This window comes from Stigmatopora argus, chromosome 6 (assembly GCF_051989625.1).
Source record: "Stigmatopora argus isolate UIUO_Sarg chromosome 6, RoL_Sarg_1.0, whole genome shotgun sequence".
Classification (NCBI taxonomy): domain Eukaryota; kingdom Metazoa; phylum Chordata; class Actinopteri; order Syngnathiformes; family Syngnathidae; genus Stigmatopora; species Stigmatopora argus.
The window spans coordinates 12,898,564-12,911,717 of NC_135392.1; the positions used below are offsets into that span (position 1 = coordinate 12,898,564).

General features: G+C 43.7%; 1 protein-coding gene across 1 annotated transcript; it reads right to left on the minus strand.

Annotated features, from left to right (window-relative positions):
- Positions 1–277: 277 nt before the first annotated feature.
- On the minus strand, positions 278–11,815 carry phc2b (polyhomeotic homolog 2b (Drosophila)). The gene is made up of 15 exons (XM_077603780.1): positions 11,634–11,815; positions 8,393–8,753; positions 7,294–7,455; positions 7,142–7,219; positions 6,811–6,972; positions 6,574–6,720; positions 6,173–6,464; positions 4,233–4,567; positions 3,910–4,111; positions 3,624–3,835; positions 2,932–3,061; positions 2,177–2,282; positions 1,963–2,077; positions 1,534–1,861; positions 278–1,451 (listed from the first exon to the last, which is right to left on the minus strand). Exons 1-15 carry the CDS (start codon positions 11,675–11,677, stop codon positions 1,297–1,299), a joined length of 2,829 nt encoding a protein of 942 aa, XP_077459906.1. The 5' UTR covers positions 11,678–11,815; the 3' UTR covers positions 278–1,296.
- Between the last annotated feature and the right edge of the window lie 1,339 nt (positions 11,816–13,154).

Sequence of the window (13,154 nt, forward strand, 5' to 3'; positions counted from 1 at the left end):
ATTTTTTTGTGATAAAAAAAAGTCAGATAATTGTACCATCTGTAAAATGACCTGCATTTCCAAATGGGGACTAGTTTTATTACATAACAAAAAGGTAATAAACGTATTTTTTGCAGTTGCATGTAACACAAATTAAAGCTATGCTGCGTAATTAATTTTACTTTCATTGATTTAGCCAACCAATGTCACAGAACTGGTTGCGTTTGAGCTTGGAAGGCCCCAGCTGCACCATTAAGTAATTTTTCATGATTTAAAGCATCGCTTTGGAACACACAACTCGAAGAAATGAATATTTAATGAATTGTTTGTAAAACAAACACGATCATCGACTTACCATAACTTCCTGCCCGCAGTCCAACCGGAATGAGACAAAACAGCGCCCCCTTGAGTCCATACAACAGAAGCGCATATGCATCTCCTGCAAATAAAGTGCGACCGAAGTGGTGTTGAAATTATTTATAACTGCAAAACGTAGCGTACCAAACGGTGCTGTTAAAACAATCATTTAACAAGTCAATACACACATATGGCATAATTTACAAAAACAAATAGAAAAACTCAAATGATTTTTATACATTTGCATATTTCAAAAAATATTAAACATTTCTGTATTCAAATAACAAGGATAAGTTAACCACACTGTTTTAGTCAGTCTGCTATTTACACATAATGCGATCATTCCACATTTCACGTTATGTTGAAGATGGCAACATAAAAAAAATACTTTAAGTGCCATGTTAGTGAAACTAAAGACAGAACAATTCAGGAACACTTAATACAATATTGTGTTCCCAGACATGAAACTGCTTGTTTTGCCATTTCTCAGACTGACAAAAAGACAAACATGTCAATAGAAAACCAAAAAAATCACTTCATGGCAGTGCTAATTTGACTGTGAAACGTTCATTCCTAGTCTTATGTAAACCTCATCTCAACCTGCATCTCAAATCATTAGAATATCATGGAAAACCAGTTTCACTAAAATGGGAAAATGATTTTTGCAATTATGATGACTGTATGAAATGAAAACCCCCAATTTCCAACCCCAAGTCACAAATGACTTGAAAACTGGAGGAACAGATTTTTGGAGAATAATTTTTGTTGACCCCATTTTTTCAAACCTGAACTAGTGATATAAATGAACTTTTCAACAATATTTCAATGTATTAGGATGCCCACTCTCCTGAATAACACTAAAAGATATTTAAACTCAGTCGATTCTCTGTAGGAAGCAAATATGGAGACAAAGCGTGGTCTTCGTCTCACTGCTGACTGCCTCCACACGCCAGGGCATCGCTACGAGTCTTTAAGCATGTTGATGTGTGCAAAGATCTTAAGCGCGGGTCCTAGTTTGATGTTCATGGTGCTCATCAGGTGGTCCTCCTTCAACAGGAGCAAAGCTTGCCCATCGATCTCTTGGGAGCGAAACTCGTCGGCGATCTCCTGACAGCCTGGTGGACAAATAAATAACGACATGATAAGAAACTAGCTTCCTATATTCTTGATGTTTAAACGTTTTTTTTTCTCCCTGACCTGGCAACGAGCAAATGAACTCGTAAACCTCCCCCACATTCCACTTGGTGGGATCGTTGGGTACGAAGGGGTGACACAGAGCAGCCGTAGAGTCTCTGCCGGCGAGGGCCTCCGGCTCCGACGACGCCCTCCTCGGCTGTCGCTGGACGGGGACCGGAGCCGGGGCGGGAGGTTCCGGGGGTCCCGAACTGGCCGCTGAAAGTGGTGACGGCGGCTCCTCGTAACTGGACATTTCTGAACAAGGACTAGACTCCTCTTGGCTGGGCTGAGATGCGTGCGGAGAAGACACGGAGCCGCCTTGAGCCTGCTTCGGCGATGGGGAAATTTTCTGAGAGGGTGGATGAAGAGAAATGTTTTTTTATGACTATGCTAATAAACAGAGTTGTTATAAACGCTTCAAACAGCAAAGAATAGTGCGTTTTTTCATACCCGCTTCTTAGCTTCGGTTCTGGAACAGCCCTGACTTCTTTTCCGCCAGCGGCTCGCTGGTTTGGTTTTCTCTGGACGGAACAGTCCTATGCGCTTTGTGCAGCCTACATTGTACCTATGCACAAAAACACAGTTTTTTTTGGGGGGGGGGGGTTACATTTAGCATACGAAAAAAAAAAACTGATTTTTAATCAAAGTCCAAAAAGTGACTCACCTTTTAGCACAAACCATGGAGCAAAAGCGTTTCGAGCCCTTGAACGTGTAGGCGAAATCCACCCAGCCGCAATATTCACACGTCAACTTGGGCTCTTGATCTTTTTCTGTTGCGACAGATAATTGTTCGGATTTACAATTTATATCAAATCAAAATCAATCAAAAGCCTTTATTGTCATTATACACAGCTGCGTATTACGAAATTGGTGGTGCTACTCTGCAAAGTGCGTTTTCCCAGTAAAAACATAAATAAGGCCTTCTCTGCTGGCCTAAGAAATATCTGAATCACAGACTGATGTCAATTATATTTTGTCCATGAATACAAATTGTCTGTCAGCTTCCTTTCATTGCTTTTCCCCCTGGTTGCACTGCTTCCAGATGTGTGTTTTCATATTGAAGCATTTAACCAATCACATTTCAGCCATTACTTGTATTTAATCAATAAATGCTGTTTTTGGCTGGATTTTACCCCATTTTCGGGCAATGTTTGCCGGTACGGTTTTTATGTGTCGCAGCTGCAGCTGCAAAATATTTTTTGCTGAAGGCGTCACTAGGAAATGCATGGACCGCCACTGTAAATAAGTAATACAAAAATATAAAAAGCCACGTCCGGGCAAGGTAAATTCTAAAATATTGCACATTGTTATTGCACACCCCAAAGTTATTGCACAGAAGGGATTGTGTGTTGATTGTATTCTCCTCATGTCATATCGACAAAATGTAAGCGTAGCTCCTAGTAAGTATCTTGGAGGCACCTGTCTGGTTTAAGTCTTCGGGCTCGGAGTCAGAATTTGCCGCGTTGCTGACCGGAGTTTTGTCCGGGTCGGAGGAGAGCTGACTTTCCAGTTTCTTGGGGCTGTTGATGAGGATGGGGAGACGCTCCACCTATTAGGATGTATGAAAATAATCTTCAACCATTGAGGAAAATAGAAACTATCTTTTGAATTTGAGAAGGAAATGTAAAGACACACATGATTCACTTTGGCGGGCCTCTATAAATATTGTGGTGGGCCAGGTGTCTTGAGTTTGATAGCAGTGGAGATTCCAACTCTAAAATATGTTAGCATTGAAAGTTCCCTGAGATAACTTAAATGCTACTACGACTTACATAAAATTGGATCTGACTTAAAAGTAATACTCGTAAGGTCTCCTATGGGTTTGAAGTCAGATTTTGTTTGACGCAATCTTTAAAATTCAAGGGGCTCCACTCAGGGAATTAAAATTGATGAGAAAAAGATGCTCCTCGCACTTTGTTCATTCTTTAGCTAGAGCACTATGTCCATAATTAAAGCCACAATCTCATTCAAGCCGGGAGCCGTCAGAACGCATAGATCAAGAAAAAGGCTTTGCGTTCGCAGGTTGACAGCTTCCCCGCCGCTGTGAGCGTGCTGGACAGCTCGGGGCTCGTCTAATCGGGTCTGGCCGGCGCCGAATAGATGCTACTTACGCAGACCGGGAAGGGCTCGGCGCCCTCCTGGATGACGAATCCCTCGATGACGTGCGTGAGGACCTGCGGCTTGACGATGGCCTGCGGCGGCTTATTCTCGCCATTGAGCGTCGCGACAGGAGTCGTGACGAGCGCTTCGCTGACGTTCTCCGGGGTCACGGTCGGAGGTGGGGTTCCGGGTGTGGGGGCCGGCCTCTTAGCGGTACTCGGCGCTGAGCGGTAAAAGACACGGTAGGACGCTCAATAAAACCACGCTCTACTGTGGACCGACCCTTTTGCAACTAACCTTGCGGCACGGGGTTATCTTTGGGCTGCTCGACGGACTTCTTGGGTTGTGATGGAATCACATCCTGCTGCTGTGGTAGGGGTGTTGGAGCTGGTGGTGGTGGCTTTTGTTGCTGATGCTGTGGGGTGGACACCGCACACGTCTCTCGCACCACCAGTGAAGTCGGCTTATCTTTACACTCGTGAACAAGTGTTCGAGAGGCCTGCGTTGTTCGAGGGAAAGATAATCGTTAACCCCTTTTGGGGACAGTTAACGTTTATTCAAAATGTAAATGTATGTGTACGGGTAAATAGCTACATTGCTGGGAAAGTTTCAGCTATTACCGTGGGATGTATTTGCAGGTTGATGGCCGTGAGCTGCACAGGCTGCGATTTGGCGTGACATGTGAGTGTCGGAGAAGACGACGAAGCGGACGGCTGAAGCATGTGGGGGCTGATGGTGGAGTGGAATATGGTGGCGTGCTGCCCGGGAGTGCCGGGAGAGTGTGGCGCCGGCTTGGGCAGCACGGGGACGGGGTGAGGTGACGGTTGGATGGACGCCGTTTGCAGCAGCTGACTGGGAGTTCTCTGGGAACTTTGGCTGTGATGGACCACAAACTGCTGCTGCTGCTGCTGCTTATGTTGCTGAACCAGTGAGTGAGGCTGTATCTGGGTGTAAGCTGCAAGCAAAAAAAAGGAGTGCTTTTCAAATTTGACAAAGAGATTTTGATTCAACATCATGTGGTTGGGTTTTTTCTATTTGACGGCAGAGTATTGTCTTCATGACCGTTTCCACAAATCATTAAACTTTTGAGTACTAAAGAAATCCAGACACGGTTGTCATGATTTGTCATCTATGCTCTTCCTGCTTCCTTGTGGTTCGCTGTCATGGTAACCCATGTAAATTGGAACCGACGGCATGCAAACTCCCCATTCTCCATTTGCTCCATGTGTATAATTAGTCCAACAAAGCCAGATGCGATTTTACGATGACACGCTTCCGTCACTCCCCCACTTCTACCAGACACGCTAGAAAACACGAAATGCTAAAAGCCCCAACAGAACATTGTTTACGGCACGATACTGTCACCTGGTGGTAAGATTTACTACATACAGTAATACCTTGACATACGAGTGCCCCAACATATGAGAAATTTGAGATACAAGTAAAATTCCGAGCACATATTTACCTTGAGATACGAGACAAATTTTGAGATATGAGCATAGAGACAACGAGAGGCTGCTTATGATTTCAGTGCACTGTCTTTCTCGACACATCTTCCTCGTGCAAAGATCTCTACAAGCACTGGGCGAAGCGTTGCATGTTTTCCGTGGTTTTTTTTGCGTTAGTCAGTGCAGAATTAAGGGAAACACAATGGGTCCAAAGCAAGCCGATGCAATGTAGGGTAGTGCGAAGAAAAGGTGTATGATGACAATCGATATTAAGCACGAAATAATCGAAAAACACGAGTAGTGTATGTGTTCGCCTTGAAAGTCGCGGTGGACTACATGAACCTCTTTGCCTTGGTTATTGCACAAGAAGGTTTAAATTTACTGTAACGTAAGAATAATTTTTTTTTAAGTGTGCGTGTGTATAGGAATCTAAGTTCATTTAAGTTAAATTTAAAGTTTGTTATGTTACAAGCGCATCCGTCAAGTCTCTCGTTCTCTCTCTCATCCGCAAACTCCGCGTTGTATTGAAAAATGTCTCATTTTATTATTAAACGTCATAACCACTAGTTATTTGTTACTCTGTTAGTAGATGGTGAATTATAACCAATAAAAATATGTTCTTCCATTGTGATATCCTGTTTTGGGTGTGTTTTTTCAGAGGGTGGTAACAAATTAATTTGTATTTCGTTCATTTCTATGGGAAACATTGATTTGAGATACGAGTAAATCGACATACGAGCTCAGTCCCGCAACGCATTAAGCTCGTATCTCAAGGTATGACTGTACTTGAAATCATTTGAATTGTGCACTGCATTTATTGCTTCAATATTGATCATGTTGTATCAAGCAGCTCTTCCTTGCCAGGTTGCTTCCCCACATTTAGTACCTGCTTTTGTCAATGTACAAAAACAATACCCAAAATGCTAAAAAAAAATAGATACAAAAAAATCAATACCTAAATCTAAGCTAGCTCATTCATTCAAAAGCACATGAGCTAAAAGTTAGCCTTGAGAGACGCAATGAATGTCACTGCATAAAAATCGTTTTGGAGGTCCAACGCTAAAACAATTATGCGATGAAATTTAAAACACAGTGTCACAGGTAACACTCACCTGGAGCAATGAGAGGCTGTGCACTCACTGTCGTGACGTTACGGCTCATATTAATAGCCCGGGCCTCCGTGACCACAGCAGCCTCCCCCTTCTTTCCTGCCTCCGAAGGACTCTCGGAAATGCCGGACTTGACTCCGGCAGAGAGTTGTCCCGTGTTCTTGACGAGCGAGGCGGGCTGGATGGGCACGGGGGTCTGCTTCAGACTGAGAGCCTGCAGCGTCTGAGTCTGGGAGGAGGACGTGGTCATGGTCACTCCTTGCTGGCCACGGATAGCCAAATTTTGGACCTGATTCTGGAAACAAGATGATGCAGGGGTGATTTTAAGCGTTTCAAAGTCAACTTTAATTTATTAACAGTGTCGCACCGCTTAGAAAAAAAAAGAATGGTGACGGCTCGCGTACCTGCACGGAGCTGTCGGACTGCATCGCCGTCACAGTTGCCGTCGGCGTGAAGATCAGCTGGGGCGAAAGCGGAACGGCTCGGCCCAAACTCCGCGCCACTTGCACCAGGTTGCTTTGCTGCGCCTGGAAAACATTGCTCTGCTGGGCCTGGGAAAAACACACAGATAGAATGAGGAAAAAAGTCAAATAAACATCTGGTAGCCAGAAAAGACTAGACTAGGAGTTGTTTTTCCCAACCATCTGCGCACGCAGGTACATCTGCGCCTGACTGGCGGTGAGCGTTGGGCTTGACGGGCTGCCGAGTAGAACAGCCTGCTGGGTAATACTGGCGGGAGCCGAAGTGATGCTCTGGGCGCGGCTGATCAGCTGTGCAGTCGCGGGCGAAGCTGTCAGGTTGATCTACAAGAGGGAGACGATGAATGTCAGAACTTTAAAAAATTCAAAATACCACATCCTTTTAACATCTAACTTAATCTAATGGCTAAATTCCGAACTGCGTCAAATTTAAACCAAACTTTTTCTGAGCTCTACTGAGTGTCATCCGTCGTAGTTCAGATATTATTCTTACCGTAGTCTGAGTCGACCCCGTTTGCTGAGATGTTGTGCCGTTCTGGTTGGAGTTTTGGCGACCGGCTGCGATACTGGCCTGCGGATGTCGGACCAAGGGGGTTTAGAGATATTTCATCCCAACAAAAATATTGAGAGAAAAAAATCTATCACCTGCTGCACAGCGGCGAGGCTCTGTAGCTGCGCGGTGCTGAGGCTGTGCTGCTGTTGAAGTGCGGCGGTCTGTAACATGAGATGCTGCTGCTGGGCTGCGTACATCTGCTGGAGGTACTGTGCTGCAGTGTTGGGTTGCCTGTGGAGTGCTTGTTGAATCACCTGCAAAAAACAAAGCTTGCTTGAAAATGGATGTGGCGTAAAAATTGGTTATTACTCTAGGTGCGCGACAGAAAAATGGTTTAAGGATAGCATGGATGTTTAGACATTATTTTAAAATAGTTTGCCATGACATAGCTATCGACTGCTAGTGGCAAAACCAGACATTTTACATGCATATGACTGTAAAGGACCTAACTCATAATGCTGATGTTAATTTGGTAAATAAAGTGAAATAATTTTTGATTAACATTTTTGATCCAAGGAGGCCCGGCAGCTTGAGTGGGCCAAAGGTCGGTCCACCTGTGTGGAGTTTGCATGTTCTCCCCTGGCCTGCGTGGGTTTTCTCCGGGAACTCCGGTTTCTTCCCACATTGGACACTCTTAATTGCCCCTGGTTATGAGTGTGAGCGTGGGTGGTTGTCCGTCTCCTCGTGCCCTGCGATTGGCTGGCCACCGATTCAGGGTGTCCGCCGCCTCTGGCCCGAAGTCAGCTGGGATAGGCTCCAGCACCCCCCGTGGCACCTAGTGAGGATAAAGTGGTTCATAAATGAATTATTTTTCTGTGTTACATCTCTCTGTGTAAACCTCACACATTAAGATGTGGACACCTCTGGAAATGACAGTAAACATGCTATTTTCTGGACCTCTAAGCTTCCGGCCAACTTAAATGACTCCAAAAAAAAAGCCTTGGCACCAAGACACTAAACGAGCCATTCTCCTTTTCTGCTGCTTGGTAACAATTCTGTTGGATTGAATGGAGGAGACACCCGCCGTTAAAAGTCAAGCAGCCCCTCATTCAGCCAGTGTGGAGGGTAATCCTATGGGTCAGGGTGTCAAGTGCACTAAAGTGCAAAAAGCATTCCTCTCTTAGACTGGTTAAAGGCCTAAAGGAACATAAACATTTGCTAATTCGGTCACATTCGCTGTTAAGCAATCACCTGCACAGTTTGCCTGTCGGGTATCCCGCCGTAAACTGAAATCTGAGGGACTGCTTGTCTTGCTGCAGTAATAGTACTAGTGGTGGTATTACTACTAGTGGTGCTACTAGTAGTACTACCGCCAGTACCACTGGTAGTGGTGGCCGTGGTGGTATTTGTAGTGCTAGCAGAAGCGGCAGTAATAGCTGAAGGTGTCATCGTGATGCTGCTGGCGGCTGCAGTGGAGCTGGAGGTGCTGGTGCTGGAGGTTGAGTTGCTGGCGACTGGTGCGGGTGTGGTGGGGGGCCCTGGATCGCTCATTATGGTACCCTCTGCTCTTCTCACCTTTGACCCCCGACTCTTCTGAATGGCCCGCCTGTGCCTGGAAAAGAACAGAGAATGTGGCGTGTGAGAAAAGAAACAGACTTGGAAAATAGAAAGGCAACCACAAAGGAAAGTGGAACAGCTCAAGTCTCCAGGACAAATGAGTAAAAGGCAAATAGTCTGGTAGGTGAAAAATACATTTTCTTCGAGGGGGTTGCGCTTAAACTATGTTAGACTATGAAACATTTGGAAGTTTTTTTTAAATGAGTCATTGGGATGTAAACCATTAAGGTCATGGTGATCCCCTATCGATTCTTTGGACAACAATAGGATATTTGGGACAAAGTTGGCCACAATTCGATTGAAGGGCCTTTAGTACAATGCTATGTACACATTGAACACAGTTAATTACATTCCACGTAAAGCAATGGAAAATACATAGGAATTAGGCGTGTTTTCTTAACATCACATGAAAAAGTGCACCGGCAGATGTCTAGACAACACGAGAAAAGTAGGCTATTTAGCCAAAACCGATGCAGACCCTCTACCACTTTTGCACTTTTCACAAAAGGACAGAAGTTTCAAAAAAATTCAACTACAATTTCCATTACAGATATTGTCACTTGATGGCAAAAATCAATGACATTCTACAATCCCGGCTAAAGAATACTCTCACTTAAATCTATGACAATATAATAACATCCAATTTTGTTTCATTTTCTGGGTGTTTCAAATGTGGACACAGTGATGCTTCAAGGGCTAAGAAATTTTAGGAGTCACATGAAAGTCAAAGTATCCTAGGCAAAAAATATAAATATATATATATATATATATACTGCTTTGAAAAGAAACCGAATAAAAGCCTGGAAGTATGATTTGGTGGTGGTGGTGGGTGGGGCGTATTTTTATTTATTTTTCAATTCATGTCAACAGGCGTATATCCCATTTGTGCCACTCGAGAGGAAAAACGAAAGAAAGGAATTAAGTAAATCCAGCCTTTGGGACCAAAGAAGAGGAAGTGGTGACGCTACAGAGGAACAGAGGTCACCAGCTGATGGGGGTGAAGAAAAAAACTAAAAGTGGCGAGTATAGAATTTCTAGCCTGGAGGTTAGAGGTGTGTGCATGTAATTAAATGGCAAAATGAGGGGTGAAGGTTGAGAGAGGGTCTTGAGGATTTTTAAACACTGAGAGGAGGGTTTCATGGAAGTAATTAAATCAAGACCTCCACAGCCTCCATTCTAAAGCCATTACCGCCTCCTCCTTCTCATTACTATTTAGAGAGGATTAGGGGCCCGTGCCCAGATGTACCGCCTGCTTATTTTGCAGACCTTGAACTAAATGAAAACCCTTAGCAACCATACGATTTTCCATTAGATGCAGAGTGTAACGGCAAGCTCAAAAAGCATGTCTTCAACTGCAAAAGTTGGCCCTCGTGCCCAAATTTAACGAGAAAGAGCATGAATATTGCATCTGATTAAGCCCTCATTAGAATGCAATGTCGGTGCACGAGGGTAGTGAAATCCAATCAGACAGTGCGAGCGCTCTAGTTGTACACAAAGCAGCCGCCGCAATCGCGCCGCAGTCACGGAGAAAGGAGAGGGAATCCCCTCTGGAAATGGTGCTTTTGGCCCCCGCAGTCTCTCCATGAGGGTAAATCACCCTTCCATCAGTGACAGGGTGATGGAGAACACCTCTAAATACATCTACAATGCTGTCCGTCCTTGCTTGGCTTTAAATATGTAGCTAGAAACAGAACACGTTGAATTTACGCGACCATTTGCATGATTTACCCATGAAAATGTTTTTTTTCCCAGTGAAGTTTGGCAGGTAGATACATTTAATTTAAAAAAAAAATTGGATCACTACTAGTGTTTAAATCTGCAGAATAAAAAATACAAATATGCATGTAACTACAGTCAAAATAGTTACACGTGTTAAATGGCTAAACACAACGGAAGCCCTTAAAAAAGGCTATCAGCAGAAGTGGCGTTTGGTTAATGTTATCATTGACAGCATTTTTTTGTAATAAAATGCACAAATTTTGGTGAATGTTTAAGCAATGACTAATTTTGGTCATTATAAATGATGAAGAGCTGACATTTTGGGTCATGTGGGCCAAAGCATCAACATTTGTTACACAAGTATAGCCTACATGACTCCCCCAATAACACTCTAAAGGTGATATATTTTCTTTTCAGTGCTTTTGACAGTGCTATACGTCCAATCCATTTTGACTGTGAGAGGTTGGCAGCAACTGCTAAATGGATTGGACGTCAAGCGGTGTCAATTCAGCTCCATATAAATGGTCAGGGAATAACACCAAATGTCACGATTAGGGGTGCTACGATTTAATCAATCATTCAACAATGAATTAGATCACCAAATTAATCGACAACCATTTTGAAAACTGATTGCTGAGATTTGTGGTTCATATAGTCCTTGAAAAAAAGCAGTCGTTATCTCTCTCTTTTCGTTTGGCTTCCGCTGTCGTACATCACCACGGGGGTCTTGTTTAGGGAAGACGCACAAAAATGCCGTTCACCGTCGTGTTTGAATGACGTCAAGCTCAGATGGACAGAATATATGCAATTCTCTTTTATTTTTGGGGGTTGGGATGCGTCACTGGAAACTTGCAATGCGAATGCAACTATACGAACAACTACGACAAGTCAACCGCAGCCCTCCGACCCCCTTCTAACGGATGTAATGTTTTCACATGGACAAACGGGCTTGCGTCTAGAGGATAAGTCAAGAGGGGAGAGCCATTAAGAGGCTGTCAGAGCCACAGCCAGACCGACAGACTGGCTGGCTCCAACACAACGAGAATGCCAAGGAGCCAGCATCGAGCACCAAGACCGAATATGTAATGGTGGCTCGAGCTAATGTTTGTGCGCGTGTGAGGTGCTCAGCTGCTGAGACAAAGCCCGGTTCTCCTACCTCCTGTGGCCCCCCCAACGCGATGCAGGGGTATGATGCCCCATCCCCCGGGAGCGTGCTGTCCTACTTCAGGATGCTGCTCTTCTTTGTCTGGCTCCCCGCGAACGCTTGCTTGGCTGACTGATTGACTGAGCGACTGACTGACTGACTCGATGCGTTTGTGCGAGCGTGCTATATCGGCCCACCCTCCCTTTTGGCCCCCTTCCTCCAACACCTCCACCTACCCCCTAACGCACGACGAGCTCGTCGTGCCGGCATCAACGCCCTGCTCCGCCAACCAGGCCGCAGCCTGCCTCCTGATTATGTGGTATCCTAGCGACAGCCAACGGAGCAACGGCGGAATCCCCGAGTAGGACGGCTCGCTGATTGGATGGTGGGATGCTCTCTAATGAAGATGATGGTAATGATGACGCCCCCTCCCCCTATGGTACCCCAATTTTGATTTATTTATTTTTTGCATTCACGCACAGAATCTCTGACGTGACGCTAGTATCGGTTCTGTCGCGCTGCGCATTTCCATTTACTTATTGTAAGATGTCAGATTGGGATGAGTTCCCCATTTACAATCAAATTGGAACATTAGAACAAATGAGTGGCAGCTTCGAGGAAAATTAATTTAATGTCAATCAGTTCACAAAGACTTGAGGAGCCGCCCGCATACACGATCCCAGGAATACACTCAAAAATTGTTTGAATTTAGAGGGCGCCTGTAATTATTATCCTTCTGTCGAGACAATTGACACCAAGCTGTTTTGGTCGATTTCGGGGTTGCATGTGTTCAATTACTCAACTACAAAGAGTTTATAGTTAATATAGTTGATTTGTATGTATGTATATGTATATTTATATATATGTATATATGTATGTATATGTATATTTATATATATATATATGTATATGTATATTTATATGTATATTTATATATATGTATGTATATGTATATTTATATATATGTATATATATGTATATATATGTATATATATATATATATATATATATATATATATATATATATATATATATATATATATATATATATATATATATATATATATATATATATTTCAGCAACACACTTATTTATTTATATATAGTTTTATTCATTTGTTTATTAACTTATTTATTACCTATTTACTTATGTCTAAAATGTCTATTCTTGTGTCTGTATTCTCACCCTCTTGCTACTGTGACAATGAAATTTCCCGAATATGGGATGAATAAAGTTATCTAATATAATTTGATAATCGACCAGTTGTAAATTAATCGATCAATTGTGACAGCCCTAGAGTGAAATAATAATTCATCCATGCATTCATTTCCTGAACCGCTTATCCTCCCAAGGTTCGCGGGAGGTGCTGGAGCCTATGAGGGGGACACCCTGAATCGGTGGCCAGCCAATCGCAGGGCACAATGGGACGGACGACCATTCAGGCTGACTTACTGACTTAACGACAGAGTTAGCAAAGTTTTGCGAGGGGCGCAGCCAATTGATAAATGGTCTTGCATTTGTATAATTCTTAG